Raw genomic sequence first — 18,204 nt, 5'->3', positions numbered from 1 at the left:
GAAAAAGAAACTATTTTGCATCTTTTTTTTCATTGTCTTTACTCAAGATTATTTTGGAAGGATTTGGAATTTTATATTAAAAGAAAAATGGAGTGTATGATAGAAATTTGTATATCTGATGTACTTTTTTATACAGAAAAATAAAATTTGAATTGTAAAGAACAACATATTATACATTTGTTTATTTTGTTAGGAAAATTCCATATACATAAAAAGAAGTGGGCTCAATGTAAACCAAATTTTGCACATTTTATAAATGACTTTAAATTATATGTAAACCTCTTGGAACAAACAAAAAACAAAAAAGCACTGAAAACATGTAATGCTCTGAAAGCATTGAAATTTATGTAATTTTCTTCCTTTATTTTTTCTCTCTCTCTGGCAGCTAATGTTAATTTGATTATGTGGATATGTAATACCTCTTGTTCTTGTGGCATTGAATCAATAAAGCATTAATTAAAAAAAAAAAAAAAAAAAAAAAAAAAAGGGTAGTCATGGCAGAAACGAAGCTTTCCGAAACTTCGAGTCAATTGAACCAATTGCTTCGCAAAATGATTCACTGTTTCGAAGCGCTCGAAATGCCGCACGCTGAGGACATCTGCTGGTCACAGGCGTGTAAATGCAATCAGAACACTCTAGTCAATAGCAGCTACAGTGACTCAATGCTTTAACATTCATTAACTGGGCTGTTTTTATCATATATTTTTCAAGGTTGTCTACAATATCCTGGAATAAACAGATCTAAATATTTGCAGAATATGATGACCTTCTTATATAAGTTGGCATTTTTATTATTATTATTTTATTTTAATAAATACCAAACTATATATATATATATTATTCTAAAACAACCCTTTGTTTTGTATAAACATTTAAAAAAAAAATATTTTAGCTTTGACAGATTGAGCAATAAACATTTGAAAAAGAAACCTTATTGTAATAGGTTTTAATCAGTCAGTACTCACACATCAAGTGCTTAAAAGACTATGTCAAGTGCGTTACCCATGACTCTACGCAGAATTCCTGCTGTTGGAAAAGTGGGTGTACTAAATAATAAAAAAGAAAGTGAAGGTGCGTTATCATGTACAGTAGTTGAAATTCCAAATTCACTTTTTGTAAAACAAACAAATCTCTTTAAATGTCAAGAAATCTCTATGTCTCTCTTTAATTTCTGTCTCACAAACACAACATTTTGATTTTCTGTCCTTTGGGAACACAGCTCAAGGTGATCAACAAGGAAATTAAAATGACTGAATTAAAATCAGAAACTCTTGTTTGAATCAGTGTGATTTTATAGACCTAAGTTATTGCCGAATTGACTTGAGAGCAGTTACAGTCTACACTTAACACTGATTCAGGGTTACACTGTGTTTGTGTGTGTGTGTGTGTGTGTGTGTGTGTGCGCGCGCGCGTGTGTGCGCTTAGCATTATTTATTTATTAAAGCCTTATTGGCACAGTCGGTGTTCAGGTTGACACAACTGGTAATGTATCACAACAGAGCATGCATGCATTAAAAATGACTACAGAATTCATTAAAAAAAGATTCTTCATACATGACAAAGACGTCTTCTCAGATAAACCTTTTACAAATTATTAATAGTATGATTGGAAATAATACACTCATATTCACAGATGCATCAAAGAATCCAAATAGTGGACAAGTCGGGATTGCATTTACCATTCCAAAGTTGAAAATTGTAAAGAAGATACGGATATCTGATTAGTTATCAGTGTATACTGGTGAATTTATGGCAATAATGATAGCAATACAATGGATAAGTGAGATTAATATACAACACGCAGTAATATGCTCAGACTCAAGTTCTGCTCTGGTCAATTCTTGATGTTAGGCAATCTGAAACAAGGCAAGATATTATATTGGAAATTCTTCATCTTTTATATTCATTACAGCAGTTAAGAGTGAAGGTACAGTTAGTGTGGGTCCCTGCACATGTGGGAGTGAAAGGGATTGAGGAGGATGATAGATTGGCTAAACAAGCAATGGAAGGGAATACAGTGGAAATGGAGATCTCACATGGTAGGTCAGAAATCAAGTCTTTAATAAAAAAAAGAAGATATATCAGAGATGGCATCAATATTGGGATACAGAAACTAAGGGGAGACATCTATACACAATACAGTCAGTAGTGGGGAGGGGAAGGAACTCTGGGAGGAGCAGGAGAGAAGAAAATATAATATCAAGATTGAGATTGGGGCATACTGGATTTAATAACAGTATGCAGTTAATATCGAAGCATCCTACTGGACTTTGTGAATGGTGTGGAGTCTGAGAAACAGTAGAACATGTCATTATGTATTGTAGGAAGTATAGTGAGGAAAGAGAACTGTTGTGGAGGAGATGAGGAGGAAAGGAGAACAAGAAATAACATTAAAAAAATTGTTAGATCCAGAAACGGGAAGGGGGAAAAAATCAGTAGTGTTTAGGTTCCTGGAAAGCACAGGTTTAATTGGTAGGATTTAGTGATGGGAGTATATTAAAGATAAAGATATTGATGGAAAGTTAGCGAGTTTGATGGGGATGCTAACGGATAGCTCTCTCCAGGTATTTTATAGCTCCATGGGTATATCTCTCCCTCGACCTCTGCATGCGCATGAAAGAAAGAGAGGGAGAGGACAGTGCTCACAGCCGTGTGAGAGTGAAAAAAGGCGCTTTTAATGCATCTTTTAAAAGTATTTTAATTCTAATAGTAGGCTGCAATAATACGTTCATAACTTTGGGCGTTAGATCAGCTCAAGTGCGTAAATTTGGCTTGAACATTGGGGGGGTTGCAGCGTGAAGCATCTACATGTTTCCATTGATCATGGTATAAATATTGGGGTTGTACTTGCTTGTTTTGATTACTGGGGGGGTTACCTCCCCCCATCCCCCCTGTAAACTACGCCCCTGGATCAGCTGTTACTCACGGCATGCGCTCAAATAAATTTCTGCATTCGCAAGCAGTAATTTTCACTCACAAATGCGGGTAAAACGCTTGCACGGTAGAGCCCTGAATATTGTAAATAATTTATCACATTTACCGTATCCTAACTGTCAATTAAATACTATTTGTAATTATTATCTTTACTAAAATACAAATAGCTTCTTATTCACGCTAGCGCCATCTTTGTTTTTTAATGGGAATGACAAAGAGGCTGTGAGGGATAGACTTATCTCTTCAATGGGCTGTACTGCAGTTTAAAGTGTTTTTGGATCGTTCCACAGACAAAACATTGATAAACTATCTGTCCCAGAACATTCAGTACACAAAGAACTCCAGACAACATGAGTTGTGGAAAATCAGATGTGATTTAGGAGCTTTATACAGCTTTATACCGTTCATGCCATTGAAGAGATGGTAAGTCTATCCCTCACAACCTCATTTTCATTCCCATTAAAAATCAAAGATGGCGCTAGCGTGAATTGCTCTGTCTAATTTTCACAAGCAGGCTCTTTTAGCATTATCTATTGTTTTCAAGCACAATTATTCTCCAACTAGTTATTTCATCTGGAATAATAAGGATATTTGTTACAAGCGTAAGTCCTTGTTTTTTGAAAAGTGGTTTAGAAATGGTATTAATCTTGTGAGCCAATTATTCAATAAGGATGATCATCTGTTCACATATCAAGAATTTCTATTTCATTATAAATCCCTATCACCCCCAAAGAGTTTTTTATTGTGTTTGATGCTATTCCAACTGGGGTCATTATGTTATTTAAAGGTCATAAGCCCTTTTATTCATCTTGTTCATATATAACTCCACCAGATCCAGCTGACACACCAGTAGGTAAACTTTGTTTTAACCTTCCTAATATGAAAAATAATAGACATATTCGAGATTTTTTCCAAAATGATTGTGTTTCCAGGCTACATGTAATAGTAACTTGGAATAGATCTGTAAAAAAATATTGTGTGGAAAAAGGTTTGTACACTTCCTAACAAATATCTGTTAGTAAATGAAGTGAAAGAGGTTTCTTTTAAACTTCTTCATCGATACTATCCAGTTAAATCTTTTATTGTGTCAAGATTTTCAAATGAACATTGATGTGAACTGCACTTTTTGTGATACACAGTCTGAGACTCTTTTTCATCTCTTTTGGTACTGTGATGACACAAAGATATTTTGGCAAGGTATATCTCAATTCATTATAGATTCCATCCATAAAGACTTTCAACTTTTTTTTGAGAATGTATTGTTTGGGTTTATTATTTTTGATAAACAATATGAAGAGGTCTATTTTTTTATGTAACTTAATTATTTTTCTTGCTAAGTACTTCATAAGTGTAAAGTATGTATTTTTTTCTCGTTTCCAAAAAGATGTAGGATTTTACATTAAAACCCTGTCCACTTCTTCCAGCAAAAAAGCCATCAAAACGTGGAATGCATGCTTGAATTTAGGTTCCAACTTGTAATGTACTATGACCTCATACCTCTATTTTTCAAGACTTGTATTTGTCTCTGTACATTTGTTTTATGTTTCCTTATGGAAGATTAATCTGCGACTTCTCCCATGTATGTTTTCTTTTCTTTGCATATTTACACTTTTAAAAAAATCCTGTTGTTTTTACAAAAAAAAAAAAAAAAAAAAAAAAAAAAGCTGGCAGCTGTGGTTGTCAGAATAATTATGTAAAAAATACAGTAAACATGTAAACAACTTTACAGAACAACCTGTAAATTGTACAGATTAAAACTGTTGTAATTTACAGTAAAACAAACATCATAAACTTGATATTAACCTTCTGAAACTGTAAAAATCTGCTTTTTACTTTATAAGGTATTGTTAATCACCGTAAAAATTACAGAAGAGCACATGATGACATGAAATTCACCAATAGTGGCTCTTCCAGGAGCAATGACCAATAAACATGTAGAGACACTCACACAAACACTAAATACCTTCAGGGTAACACATGTGAAATTAAAATAATGACTAAACTACATTAACCCCAATGTATGTACTGATATTAAAAATAAGAAGAAACATAACTATTCCCATAAAATATAATGAAATATGATGGGTCATGCAGGGAATTGTGGGAACGCCCGATTATATATATATATAAAAATATATATATATATATACAGGTGCATCTCAATAGATTAGAATGTCATGGAAAAGTTCATTTATTTCAGTAATTCAACTCAAATTGTGAAACTCGTGTATTAAATAAATGAATGCACACAGACTGAAGTAGTTTAAGTCTTTGGTTCTTTTAATTGTGATGATTTTGGCTCACATTTAACAAAAACCCACCAATTCACTATCTCAAAAAATTAGAATACATCATAAGACCAATAAAAAAAACATTTTTAGTGAATTGTTGGCCTTCTGGAAAGTATGTTCATTTACTGTATATGTACTCAATACTTGGTAGGGGCTCCTTTTGCTTTAATTACTGCCTCAATTTGGCGTGGCATGGAGGTGATCAGTTTGTGGCACTGCTGAGGTGGTATGGAAGCCCAGGTTTCTTTGAAAGTGGTCTTCAGCTCATCTGCATTTTTACAATACCCCATAGATTCTCTATGGAGTTCAGGTCTGGTGAGTTTGCTGGCCAGTCAAGCACACCAACACCATGGTCATTTAACCAACATTTGGTGCTTTTGGCAGTGTGGGCAGGTGCCAAATCCTGCTGGAAAATGAAATCAGCATCTTTAAAAAGCTGGTCAGCAGAAGGAAGCATGAAGTGCTCCAAAAGTTCTTGGTAAATGGGTGCAGTGACTTTGGTTTTCAAAAAACACAATGGACCAACACCAGCAGATGACATTGCACCCCAAATCATCCCAGACTGTGGAAACTTAACACTGGACTTCAAGCAACTTGGGCTATGAGCTTCTCCACCCTTCCTCCAGACTCTAGGACCTTGGTTTCCAAATGAAATACAAAACTTGCTCTCATCTGAAAAGAGGACTTTGGACCACTGGGCAACAGTCCAGTTCTTCTTCTCCTTAGCCCAGGTAAGACGCCTCTGACGTTGTCTGTGGTTCAGGAGTGGCTTAACAAGAGGAATACGACAACTGTAGCCAAATTCCTTGACACGTCTGTGTGTGGTGGCTCTTGATGCCTTGACCCCAGCCTCAGTCCATTCCTTGTGAAGTTCACCCAAATTCTTGAATCGATTTTGCTTGACAATCCTCATAAGGCTGCGGTTCTCTCGGTTGGTTGTGCATCTTTTTCTTCCATACTTTTTCCTTCCACTCAACTTTCTGTTAACATGCTTGGATACAGCACTCTGTGAACAGCCAGCTTCTTTGGCAATGAATGTTTGTGGCTTACCCTCCTTGTGAAGGGTGTCAATGATTGTCTTCTGGACAACTGTCAGATCAGCAGTCTTCCCCATGATTGTGTAGCCTAGTGAACCAAACTGAGAGACCATTTTGAAGGCTCAGGAAATCTTTGCAGGTGTTTTGAGTTGATTAGCTGATTGGCATGTCACCATATTCTAATTTTTTGAGATAGTGAATTGGTGGGTTTTTGTTAAATGTGAGCCAAAATCATCACAATTAAAAGAACCAAAGACTTAAACTACTTCAGTCTGTGTGCATTGAATTTATTTAATACACGAGTTTCACAATTTGAGTTGAATTACTGAAATAAATGAACTTTTCCACGACATTCTAATTTATTGAGATGCACCTGTATATATATATATATATATATATATATATAATAAAATAATATATTATTTTTTACTGTAATTTTAACAATAATTTACTGTAAAAAGTACATGTACTCTCTTGTTAAACAATGTAATTTTTTTTACCATTAAATATACAGGAAAATCATACTTTTTACCTCTTAAAAATGTAATTTTTAAAACATTTTATTGTAAAAACTACTTTATTGTCTTTTAAAATCTATTTAAAAACGTACTGTATTTATTTATTTATTTATTTTTTTACAGTTAATACTCTTAACTTTTTAAAAAAAAAAGATTTTTTTTAATCATTTTTAAAATTACAGACATTTTTTACAGTGATTCTTTTGTTATATATATTTTCTCTCTCCTCATGTAATCTTTTGGCGTTGTATGTTTCTTATGTTTTTGTAACGTATGTACATCCTTGTAAGCAATAAATAAAAAAATTAAATAAAAAAATTTAAAATTAAAAAACGTGACTTAGCCAGTTTGATACGCGCTCCGAAGCTTTGGTCCGAATCAAATGATTCGTAAAGGCTTCGAAGCTTTATGAAGCAGTGTTTCGAAAGCGGCCGTCAGTCATTTCCGGTGCAGACCTGCCCACATCCTGTTGTAAACACATCGCTTGGGCGGTAGTGTGACAGTTATTAATAATTAAAAGCAACTTATTTTTCATTAAAACCTGCACATTACTTTACATATTTTGTTGTGTCATTAGCTAAGAATGAAGAAGTTCTTCGAGGACATCAAGAAGGATATAAAATTCAAGACGGCAGGGCCAGGAAAGAAACTTACAGAAGAGACAAGGTAAATGATCAGCTGTTTAACGAGATATGTGGTATGGCAACTACTCTGAACATCAGACAACATTTAGACTGCTGCATCATGCTGCATTTCGACGCATTGATTCGCATTTCGTCTTATTATTGAATGATAAACACTGACTTTCCCCCCACTGGAAATCAGCTGGGTTGCTTCTGTCATTCTAAATAACTTTTCACCTGGTTATTAATACACGACACAAGATGTAATCTTTATCAGGCCTGCTTTCTAGATGGTAAAAGTCCAATCTAGTGTCATGTTTTCAGACCTGCTTGACATTTGCATCATGTATTCATTGAATATAGTGAGTTTATTGTAATGTTTAACAGAAATGTGGACAGACTGCATTTATACATGTATGAGTTCTGATTGCATTTCAAGCCAGATGGGATGTTAAATTGACAGGTCTAACAGCATGCACAGAATGTGCTAAATGCTTGACATGAATCAAGATTGTAAAGATTTTTTAACCATGGCATTGTTTTCATCTGAGAAGTTGAAGGAATAGTTCACCCAAAAATGAAAATCCTCTCATGATTTACTCACCCTCATGCCATCCCAGATGTGTATGACTTTCTTTCATCTGCTGAACACAAATTAAGATTTTTAGAAGAATATTTCAGCTCTGTAGGTCCATAAAATGCAGGTGAATGTGTGTCAAAACTTTGAAGCTCTGAAAAGCATATAAAGCCAGCATAACTTGGATTACTTTTGTGCTGCCTTTGTGCTTTTTGGAGCTTGGTCACCATTCACTTGCATTGGATGGGCCTACAGAGCTGAAATATTTGTGTTATATATGAGAGAATGTTCATTTTTGGGTGAACTATCCCTTTAAGCTGGGAGCTTAACCTTATCTCTATAATTACTCAGAAAGTAACAGGCTTAGTAAAGCTCTTGTGTTTGTCACATGGGAGTGGTTTCCACCTTAATGCTGAAGCTTGCACTGATGTTATTGATTGCAACAACAACTACAACCACAAATATGTGTAGGTGACAACTTGTTTTTAAACAGCTCCAAATATCAGGCCCCACAGGCTGCTCGTTCAGCGCCCAGAAACGCACCCACTGAGGGTGCACAGAGGGCGGGGGCTGCCGCTCTGGCCAGGATTGAGCAACAGCACCGGCCGAAAGTGCAAACCTCACAGGATGTAATAAGGAACCAGGGTAACGCATGCACATATATGCATAGCCACTTGCCCTGTGTTGGCACCAGTGTTTGAATTCAAAATGAAGTTACCTATTTCTTTTGTATTTCAGTAAGGCGAGAGCTTGAAGCAGAGGCAGCTGCCACAGCGGCTGGTCAAAAGGATGCAGATGTCGAGGCAAGTCCCACATTTTTATTTGTGGTGGTGGTGGCCCAGCATTAAAAGGCATAGCTCATCCAAACATGTACCTTTTCAAGGGCACCGGTGTTCCACAGAAGGACCCGTCTTGTTTCTCCGTGTCGGGAGTGTATTTCATCTGTCCTCTCACTGGAAAAACCTTAACAAAGAGCGAGAGAGAGTCACACATCAAGGAGGCCATTCTGATGGTGAGATTAATTTCTATAGACAAAATATTCAAGGCATGTTCCTTTTTTAATAAAGATGTTTTTTTTTTCTTCGCAGCGGTTTTCAGAGGATGCAATGGAGGCCTCCATTATGATGGTTCACACTTTTAATAAAGATAAAGAGAAAGTAAAGGCTGCCATGGACATCATCTGCAAGTAAGGAGTGTTCAATTTGTTAATTGAGGTTTGTGAAACAATCATATTTTGATGCTTGTACAGTTGAAGACAGAAGTTTACATACACCTTAGCCAAATACATTTAAACTCAGTTTTTCACATTTAATAGTAGAAAACATTCCCTGTCATAGGTCAGTTATGTTCACTATTTTAAGAATGTGAAATGTCAGAATAATAGTAGAGAGAATGATTTATTTCAGCTTTTATTTCTTTCATCACATTCCCAGTGGGTCAGAAGTGTACATACACTGTGTTAGTATTTGGTACCATTGCCTTTAAATTGTTTAACTTGGGTCAAATGTTTTGGGTAGCCTTCCACAAGCTTCTCACAATAAATTGCTGGAATTTTGGCCCATTACTCCAGACAGAACTGGTGTAACTGAGTCAGGTTTGTAGGCCTCCTTTCTCGCATATGCTTTTTCAGTTCTGCCCTCAAATTTTCTATCGGACTGAGGTCAGGGCTTTGTGATGGCCACACCAATACCTTGACTTTGTTGTGGTAAAATGGCTTAAGGACAGCTTTGGAGGTATGCTTGGGATCATTGTCCATTTGGAAAACCCATTTGCAACCGAGCTTTAACTTCCTGGCTGATGTCATGAGATGTTGCTTCAATTAGATCCACATAATTTTCCTTCCTCATGATGCCATCTATTTTGTGAAGTGCACCGTTCCCTCCTGCAGTAAAGCACCCCCACAACATGATGCTGCCACGCCCATGCTTCACGGTTGGGATGATGTTCTTTGGCTTGCAAGCCTCACCCTTTTTCCTCCAAATATAACGAAGGTCATTATGGCCAAACTGTTCAATTTCTGTTTCATTAGACCAGAGGATATTTCTCAAAAAAGATCTTTGTCCCCATGTGCACTTGCAAACTGTAGTCTGGCTTTTTTATGCCGGTTTTGGAGCAGTGGCTTCTTCCTTGCTGTGCAGCCTTTCAGGTTATGTCGATATAGGACTCGTTTTACTGTGGATATAGATACTTGTCTACCTGTTTCCTCCAGCATCTTCACAAGGTCCTTTGCTGTTGTTCTGGGATTGATTTGCACTTTTCGCACCAAACTATGTTCATCTTTAGGAGACAGAATGCGTCTCCTTCCTGAGCATTATGATGGCTGTGTGATCCCATGGTGTTCATACTTGCGTACTATTGTTTGTACAGATGAACATGGTACCTTCAGGCATTTGGAAATTGCTCCCAAGGATGAACCAGACTTGTGGAGGTCCACAGTTTTTTTTTTTCTTTTTTTTCTGAGGTCTTGGCTGATTTCTTTTGATTTTCCCATGATGTCAAGCAAAGAGGCACTGAGTTTGAAGGTAGGTCTTAAAATACATCCACAGGTACACCTCCAGTTGACTCCAATTAGCCAGTTAGCCTATCAGAAGCTAATTGGCTAACTGCCTAAAGGCTTGACATAATTTTCTGGAATTTTCCAAGCTGCTTGAAGGCACAGTTACTTAGTGTATGTAAACTTCTGACCCACTGGAATTGTGATATAGTCAGTTAAAAAGTGAAACAATCTGTCTGTAAACAATTGTTGGAAAGATTCCTCATGTCATGCACAAAGTACATGTCCTAAACGACTGTGGAGTGGTTAAAAAATTAGTTTTAATGACTTCAGATTAAGTGTATGTAGACTTCAACTGTATAATGTTTAATTCAGTACCTATAATATGCAGGTACATTGATAACATTTGTAAGAATCCAACTGAGGAAAAGTATCGGAAGCTCAAAGTCAGCAACAAAGTGTTTCAGGTAAGAGAGCGTTTGTGTTGTTGGGACAAATACAGCTAAACTGGCATTAATAAAAACAATTTATTCAAGTTGCACTGTTTTACCAACAAAGGAGAAGGTTAGCGGAATTGTTGGAACTCGGGAGTACCTGCAGGCCTTGGGGTTTGAGAGCACCATGCTGCCAGTAGATGGTGAAGGTATTATAAAAACTATTATACAGTATTTTAATTATTTAAAAGGATAGTTCACCCAAAAATGACAATTCTCTCATTATTTACTCACCCTCATGCCATCCCAGATGTGTATGACTTTCTTCCTTCTGCTGAACACAAATTATGATTTTTAGAAGAATATCGCAGCTCTGTAGGTCCGTACAAAGTAAATTAATCGTGACCAAAACTTTGAATCTCCAGAAATCACATAAAGGCAGCATAAAAGTAATCCATAAGACTCCAGTAGTTAAATCCAATCCTCAGAAGCGATATAATAGGTGTGGGTGAGAAACCTATTATATCAATTCTGAAGACATTGATTTACCTGAACATCTAGCACTGGCAAATCTTCATCCATTTCCTCTGTTGTTTTAAAGGGCATTTCTGGGTTCAATACAAGTTAAGCTCAATTGACAGCATTTGTCAGAAAATGTTGATTTGTACAAAAAATTATTTTGACTCGTCCGTCGTTTATAAAAAATAAATTAAAAAAAAGAACCCGGTTACAGTAATGCACTTACAGTGGAAGTAAATGGGGCCAGTTCATAAACATTCAAATACACACAGTTTCAAATGTATTGCCACAAGACGTAAACATTATGTTAATATGATTTTAGTACAATAAAATCTCTGTTCCACATGATTTTATTGTGATAAAATCGATTACTGAGTACTGAGCATTACATCATCATGACAACAAAGTTGTAATATTGCACTGTAAACACTAATGTTGTCATTACTGAAAAAATCAAGACGTCTTAATTAAACATTACTTGAAATGTCAAGTTTTGGGCTCATAACTCAAATATCTATGTTCCTTGAACTTCTTTTTCTTATAAATATAGACTTAAGATTTTAAGTGTTAATAGTTCAGAATTAAGGCTATGAGGAATACCCATAATCCCTTGTGCTTGAATTATTTAATTATGTTTCCTTGGTCAAAGGAAACATGTGGACATTTAAATAGTTGTTATTAAGAATCCATAGAGGTTTTAGCTCTTTTGTAGTATTATTTATGTTGTTTTGTTGCAAATAGTTGTTTCGTGTGATGTCACCTTTAGGGTGTTCTGTGTCCCCACTGGTCAAGTTGGACACCTTATACATGTGCAACTGAAGCGCAGGTGTCTATGCATTTCTGTGGAGGATTGAGTCAATTTAATGATTGACCTAGAATCAATTATAATCTTCATTATCTTAGCTGTTTAATGTTGTTATCTAAATTTGAGTCCATTCAATTAAAATTATCAAGCTGAAACAACAACATTTAAATAGCAAATCTGAGTTAAGTCTACTTGTATCTAGTTACCTTAAATAGTTAAGTTCAGTCTATTGACCTGTTTCAGTGACGTCACTTTTCCCCACAGCCGCCATATTTGTGACCATCAGCGGGAGGAAACACTGGCGGTGAATGGAAAAACACCAGAGAAACGATATCAAGAAAAACATCATAAATTGCTTTCGATCAGTTCCAAGTCCCAGAAAAAGTTCATACAGATCTGAAGACAACACAAATATTGGCAAATTGAACTTTCACTGACAATTAAAGATATTTTATCAACGATTTATCTCCGTGTGCCGGTGAGTCTGACGCGTGACCGGCGAGTACACCCACCCACCTGTACATCACCATAAACAGCTCTCATTCAGAAGATACACACATTTTTGTGTTGTTTTCTGGTCTAGTTGTTTTAACTCCTGAAGAAGGTTTTTGTCGCATCACACAGCACATTACAATGAAGGTAAATTGAATATTGGTCACAAACATGGCGGCGCAGTCATACAGTGACGTCACAGGAAACAGGTCAATATGAACACCAAGTTAAGTGAACTTAATTATAGAAGTTTTGGAGATGCCATTACTCAGTTGAATTGAGGGAACAAGTTTATTCAATCAGTTGAGTAGAGTCAATTTATTAGGGTTTTCAGTGTGAAAATAACACAGATAACATTAGGAAGCGATATATAGATGTATAATGTTTACATCTTGTGGCTGTTTTAACATTTATGGACTGTAATGTTGATCAACGTTATGTATTGAACCTGGAACGTTCCTCTGTTCTTGCCTGACACATCTCTCTATCCCTTAAATTCTCATAGAAAGGACAGAGGAGTACTTGGTGTTGCCACAGCAGGAATCTGAGGCTCTAGAGCAGATGAAGGTTCATTTGGAGTGTCTGCAGAAGGGGGAGCCAATTAGAGCAAAGCTGGACCGTCAGCCACAGGTCTTCAGACCCTCTCAGCACGCAACTCACTTTGAGCTGCCCCCCGACTTCTACAATCTGACCGCAGAGGAACTGAAGAGAGAACAGCAACTTAAGTGAGGAAACAAATGTATTCATGCCAAAACAAAACAAGTTCCTAAAACTTCCAAAAAGTCGTGAAGTTGATCAGGTCCAACAATGTTTTTTATAATCTTTCATAATTCAGGAGTGAAATGGTGGAGAGAAACGCAATGCTGCGAACAAAAGCCATGCGAGAGAAAGACGAGCAGAGAGAGAGAAGAAAATACAACTACGCCCTTCTGAGAGTGCGGTTACCAGATGGAAATATACTCCAGGGTTGGCAGTTTCTCTGTTTGATGAGTTCACACTGTCTCCTGATTCAGTTTAAACTGAACACATTCAAATGAAGCAGATTCTAGAGAAAAGTAATCGGTAGTGGACAGTTATTTTGGCTTAAAGGTGCTGTGATTTCTCAATGGAATAGCGCACACAAAATGTCCCTATTAGCTATTATGTGTGAGCTATTACCTATTTAGTTTTAGCGGCTCTACAACATTTTCGATGTAATAGAGTGCGGCAGTGTTGGCCCACTTTTTTTGCCGACTTGGTTCCAGATGTGTTTTTCCCATTTATTTTTTCCATAGAAATTTCATAAAATCCATCATAAAAGAGTTCTAAGACATGAGCCAAATCAACCAGCTCCGAGTCACAACAAAACAATCTCAACATTACAAGCTTTGATTTAAAGACTGTACTTAAAGTCTTTAAGGGTGAAATGAACTACAATCCCATGAAGCATTGCGAATGAGGCAATCCAATTAAAAATGATGGGGAAATATAAAACTATTGATTTAAAGTTGTTGATTAGAAGTATATAAACAATATATTTTAAGTGTATTACTAAGGTGGTGGAAAAAGCTGATACCTGATTAATCAGCTGATAGTTTTTAAAATCGATTTATAGAATGTTAAAAAGTATTTTCTTACTAAGACGGGCACAGGCAAAGAGGCTACAACAGACCAAAATGAATAAAATCACAGATGCAGATTATTGTGCAACCAAAATCAGTATAATAATCAGAAACAAATTAAGATTTGGTCCATAAAGCGTGACTTTTAACTTTAAATATGCCTGGAATACACGTACTTACTTCATGACTCTTAATTTTGAAAAGACAGACTTGGCTCTCTGTATAGTAGCTTTTTCTCTTTTCATTACCTCGCTTAAAGTTGGAACACTTGATTTATCTAATCAAAATAAAATATGCATTGAAGTGAGGATAAAATGTGGACAAATAGTCAGTGATGAAAGATATAAATACAGCAAATCCCAGGTGACAGTGTTACTTTTATTTCACTGCTAGAGGCTGCTGTTTTACTGTAGAACCAAGTCATTTCCCCCCTCAGGATCATGGGTAGTGTAGTCCTTCACCAGGAATTTCTCTAACTATTTTTTTTTTTTTTTTCACTGATGGCTTCAGCAGAGTCATGTACCATCGATTAACAACCTCCAAGCTTACAGTAGGTCTGTTTTTAAAGGTTTGGAAGTTATTGTTAAAAATCATCATTTGTCTGTGGAGAAAATAAACAGGAGTTTTACATTTGGAGCCAGACTGTTGTGCTTTATAAAGATTTTACAACTTGTTTAAACTATTGTGCTAAATAATCATTACTGTGTGTAGATTAATGTTATCAATAAATGCTCTGCAGGCACATTCCTGGCATGGGAGAGGGTGGCAGCATTGTACCAGTTTGTGCGTGATTCACTGGAGAACGGCTGGCAGCCCTTTGAGCTGGTTGCACCTGGTGGACAAAAACTGAAAGATGATGATGAGTTAGCCCTAAACGAGTGTAGCCTGGTAGGTAAAGTGCAAAGCATTTTTGACATTATTCACAACAATTTAGTAAAACTGTTCTCCAGTAGTGCTCTCAGAACATTTTGGATTTTTCCATTCTGGACTGCATGAAACCCATTTACAACACATTTAATGGTGCACTCAGTAACTTTTGTCTTTGTGTCATCTTTGACTTACACTGACACCTAGTGACTTGGATGCAGCATCATTTAAAATCAATAGTTTTCAGTTTCAGATGCCATTATAGAAATGTAATATTCACAATCAGCCATGATTACTTTAATCAATGAGTGAAAGTGTCAAATAACAGGACGGTTACTGAGATTAAGCGAGTAGTATTCGGCTGGTCATGTGATTCTAACATGGCAGCCCCCATGTGCGGACCCTGTCCTTGTAGAATAAAACAGATTTTATAATGTTACTGATATGACTGGAGTCTTCATTTTAATGAGTGGTCATGATTTCCTACATACAGTATATTGCAAAATTACGATGCATGTCTTTAGGAGATAAACTTTTTTAATGTGGAAGAAAATATTGAGTGCACCTTTAACTGATGTATGTTTGAGTAAAAACAATATTCTGTTGGGTGAGGCTTAATTTTAGTCATCCAGATTATATTGTCATGAAATGTTAAGATATTATAATACAAGTTAGTATTTTTTTTTTCTTGCCACAAGGTGACTGTTAGTCGAAAAGTTGTTTTAGAGGTATAGAAAGTAATTTAATTTTGTTTTCTTTAGACTAATTTGCTCTGATGAATCATGCATAAGACCAGGAGCCGGTTTAAGAAATAAAATCAATTTTGACTTTAATTCTCCATCTTCCAGGCCCCAGCAGCTCTGTTGACCTTCTCGTGGGACGCTGCTGTGCAGGCTGATATCGCTGCTGCAGGAGGAAAGACTATTGTTTTGCTTAAACCAGCACTATTAGAGAACATCAAGATCCTGAGCTGAATATTTAGTGTTGCTGTCCCTGCCGGCATTGTCTTGCCACTCCTAACGAGTTCCTCTCCCATCGTCTACCCACCCATTTCTAGAGATCCCACGATCCCAATACTGTTTCACAAGATGAGCCCGATGCATTGGTTGCATCCACAGCATAAATTAGGTGGATTTAAATGGTGCTATTAAAACTGCAGGATCAGAAACATCCAAGTACCTTGCTGTGGGTAAATCAGTGATGTGTTATTGGGAGTGCTAGCTAGCTAGTGCCATGCTCAAATAATTTGTTGTTCTATGATAATGCTTTGTTGTTTCATGACAGGCTGCCTTACAGGAGGTTAAGACTGGAAATGCTCAGTTTGTGTCTCCGATGAATTGGCATGCGTTACAAGGTGAAACCATTGTAATGCAGAAATTTAAAAGCACTTTAACTACTGCTGAAGGAAAAAAAATAAAATAATGTACCATAAAATCTCACTCTGACAACAGAAGCACTGTGTTTGAAATGAATCTAACATGAGCACTACCAATTGTCTTTTGTATTGCATTAAGAATCTTTGTTTTCCACTTAAAGATGAAGGTACACACGAATGTTATAACACAAATTAAGTTGGACAAAAGATCTGGTCTTTAACAACTATCTACCTCCTAACACACCAATAAATGTCCACTCTTTCAACTGTCACAATACCAATTAATTGGCCTGTATAGTTAGCACAAACTATAATGGTCACAGATTCGGATGTCTAATGACAAGTTTGTCAAGTGTTCCTTTATTACACTGTGCTATATTGTTAAAAATTACTAGTGCTGTATTTTTCATTTATGCTTGTATTTCCAAATGTTGTATTCTGTTGGTTTTGACAATGTATGGAATAAAAAGCACTGTCAGATGAGATGTACATGAAATCACAAAACAGCTTTACTGTGCAGAATAAGTCTTGTAAATATGATCAAATTCTATGCAAAACAATGGAATGAAAAAAAAAATCTTGTTAATAGCATATCAAAGTTGTTTACCATTCTTTTTAAATAATGCTTTATTTAAACAAGCTTTGTAGGAAACCCATTACAACTGCAAACTATTGCGCAGTTTATTCAGAAAAATTAAGAAACGCCGATGCTGCTGTTTTTTTTTACTGTGTTGGACAGCCACTTACAATTTCAGCCTCTACACCATTCTTCAGAAGAAAAAAAAAAAAATTTGAAATAGTATGTACACCGCATTTAGCAGCCTGGATGAAAAATGACGTGCTATTTTTATACAAAACATCTCGGAAAGGAAAAGGACTTCCGAAAGGCTATCAGAAGTTAAAGTGATATTTCACCCAAAAATAACAATTCGGTCTTAAATGACTGAATTTAAATGTTTGGGTGAACTCTATCTTTATGACGAGTGGAAGAAAGAAATAAACAGAAATGGAATATAAAAGTGCAATATATTTCAACTGTCAATATTTTTGAAAGTAATACACCAGTTCAAGTATTCTGAGAAAAAAAATTTTAAAACAAAATGGCACCGAGCACTAAGCCCAGCAGACAGCAACAAGCTCATGATTGGAGTCAGAGCTGAAGAATGTGTCAGCTTGATTGACTGTGTACCAGCAGAGCATTTATACACTTTCAAAAAGTGGGACCTCATCTATGAAGGGCGGTAAACCCTATTCTTCAAAAGAGCCAACAAGATATAGTGTAGTCCACTGACATTTTTTACTGGTGAAGTTTCAACTAACAGACCTCCAACTTAATGGAGGAAACAAGTGATTCATTCTGGGGACCTTTAATACTGTGTCTGACTCTGTGTTCCTTCGAATTGTAGATCTTATTTTGAGCCCCTACAAAACAGTAAAGGGGTTGGATCTCAGGCAGTGGCTGAAGTGAGGCAGGGTAGGACAAGAGCAGCAGTTTCAGATGCATTTGTGTCCATAGGCTCTGTGTTTCTCTCGGTTTGTGCCAAGGATGTGTTGGCATCTTGTTCAGAGGATCCTGTTAGGAAAACAACAGAGTTACAGCTCGTCCTACCAAAGCTTGACAATGAAGACAGAATGAA

At 36.3% G+C, this 18,204-nt stretch overlaps 2 protein-coding genes across 2 annotated transcripts in view; one reads left to right on the top strand and one right to left on the bottom strand.

Annotated features, from left to right (window-relative positions):
* Window positions 1-7,223: 7,223 nt before the first annotated feature.
* Window positions 7,224-17,073, top strand: LOC127439295 (UBX domain-containing protein 6-like). Its single transcript, XM_051695536.1, has 12 exons — window positions 7,224-7,271; window positions 7,358-7,446; window positions 8,474-8,625; window positions 8,719-8,783; window positions 8,864-8,992; window positions 9,069-9,166; window positions 10,866-10,941; window positions 11,033-11,117; window positions 13,230-13,449; window positions 13,560-13,690; window positions 15,065-15,213; window positions 16,041-17,073. The coding sequence occupies exons 2-12, from the start codon at window positions 7,364-7,366 to the stop codon at window positions 16,164-16,166; spliced, it is 1,314 nt and encodes a 437-aa protein (XP_051551496.1). The 5' UTR covers window positions 7,224-7,271; window positions 7,358-7,363; the 3' UTR covers window positions 16,167-17,073.
* Window positions 17,053-18,204, bottom strand: part of LOC127439278 (chromatin assembly factor 1 subunit A-like) — a 25,422-nt gene continuing 24,270 nt past the window's right edge. The window contains exon 16 of the mRNA XM_051695499.1: window positions 17,053-18,140. Within this exon, the coding sequence (XP_051551459.1) occupies window positions 18,016-18,140 (125 nt within the window). The 3' untranslated portion in view covers window positions 17,053-18,015. The remainder of the gene's footprint in view (window positions 18,141-18,204) is intronic.

This window comes from Myxocyprinus asiaticus, chromosome 50, assembly GCF_019703515.2.
Source record: "Myxocyprinus asiaticus isolate MX2 ecotype Aquarium Trade chromosome 50, UBuf_Myxa_2, whole genome shotgun sequence".
Taxonomy (NCBI): Eukaryota; Metazoa; Chordata; class Actinopteri; order Cypriniformes; family Catostomidae; genus Myxocyprinus; species Myxocyprinus asiaticus.
The sequence above is the reverse complement of the archived record's forward strand: the minus strand, read 5'-3'. Positions and strand labels throughout refer to the sequence as shown.

Bases quoted from the DNA above. Each gene is read 5' to 3' on its own strand.
- LOC127439295 (XM_051695536.1), top strand. From the start codon at position 7,364: ATGAAGAAGTTCTTCGAGGACATCAAGAAGGATATAAAATTCAAGACG. The intron at 8,993-9,068 runs GTGAGATTAATT...TTTTCTTCGCAG, and splicing joins TCAAGGAGGCCATTCTGATG to CGGTTTTCAGAGGATGCAAT. The intron at 15,214-16,040 runs GTAGGTAAAGTG...TCCATCTTCCAG, and splicing joins CCCTAAACGAGTGTAGCCTG to GCCCCAGCAGCTCTGTTGAC.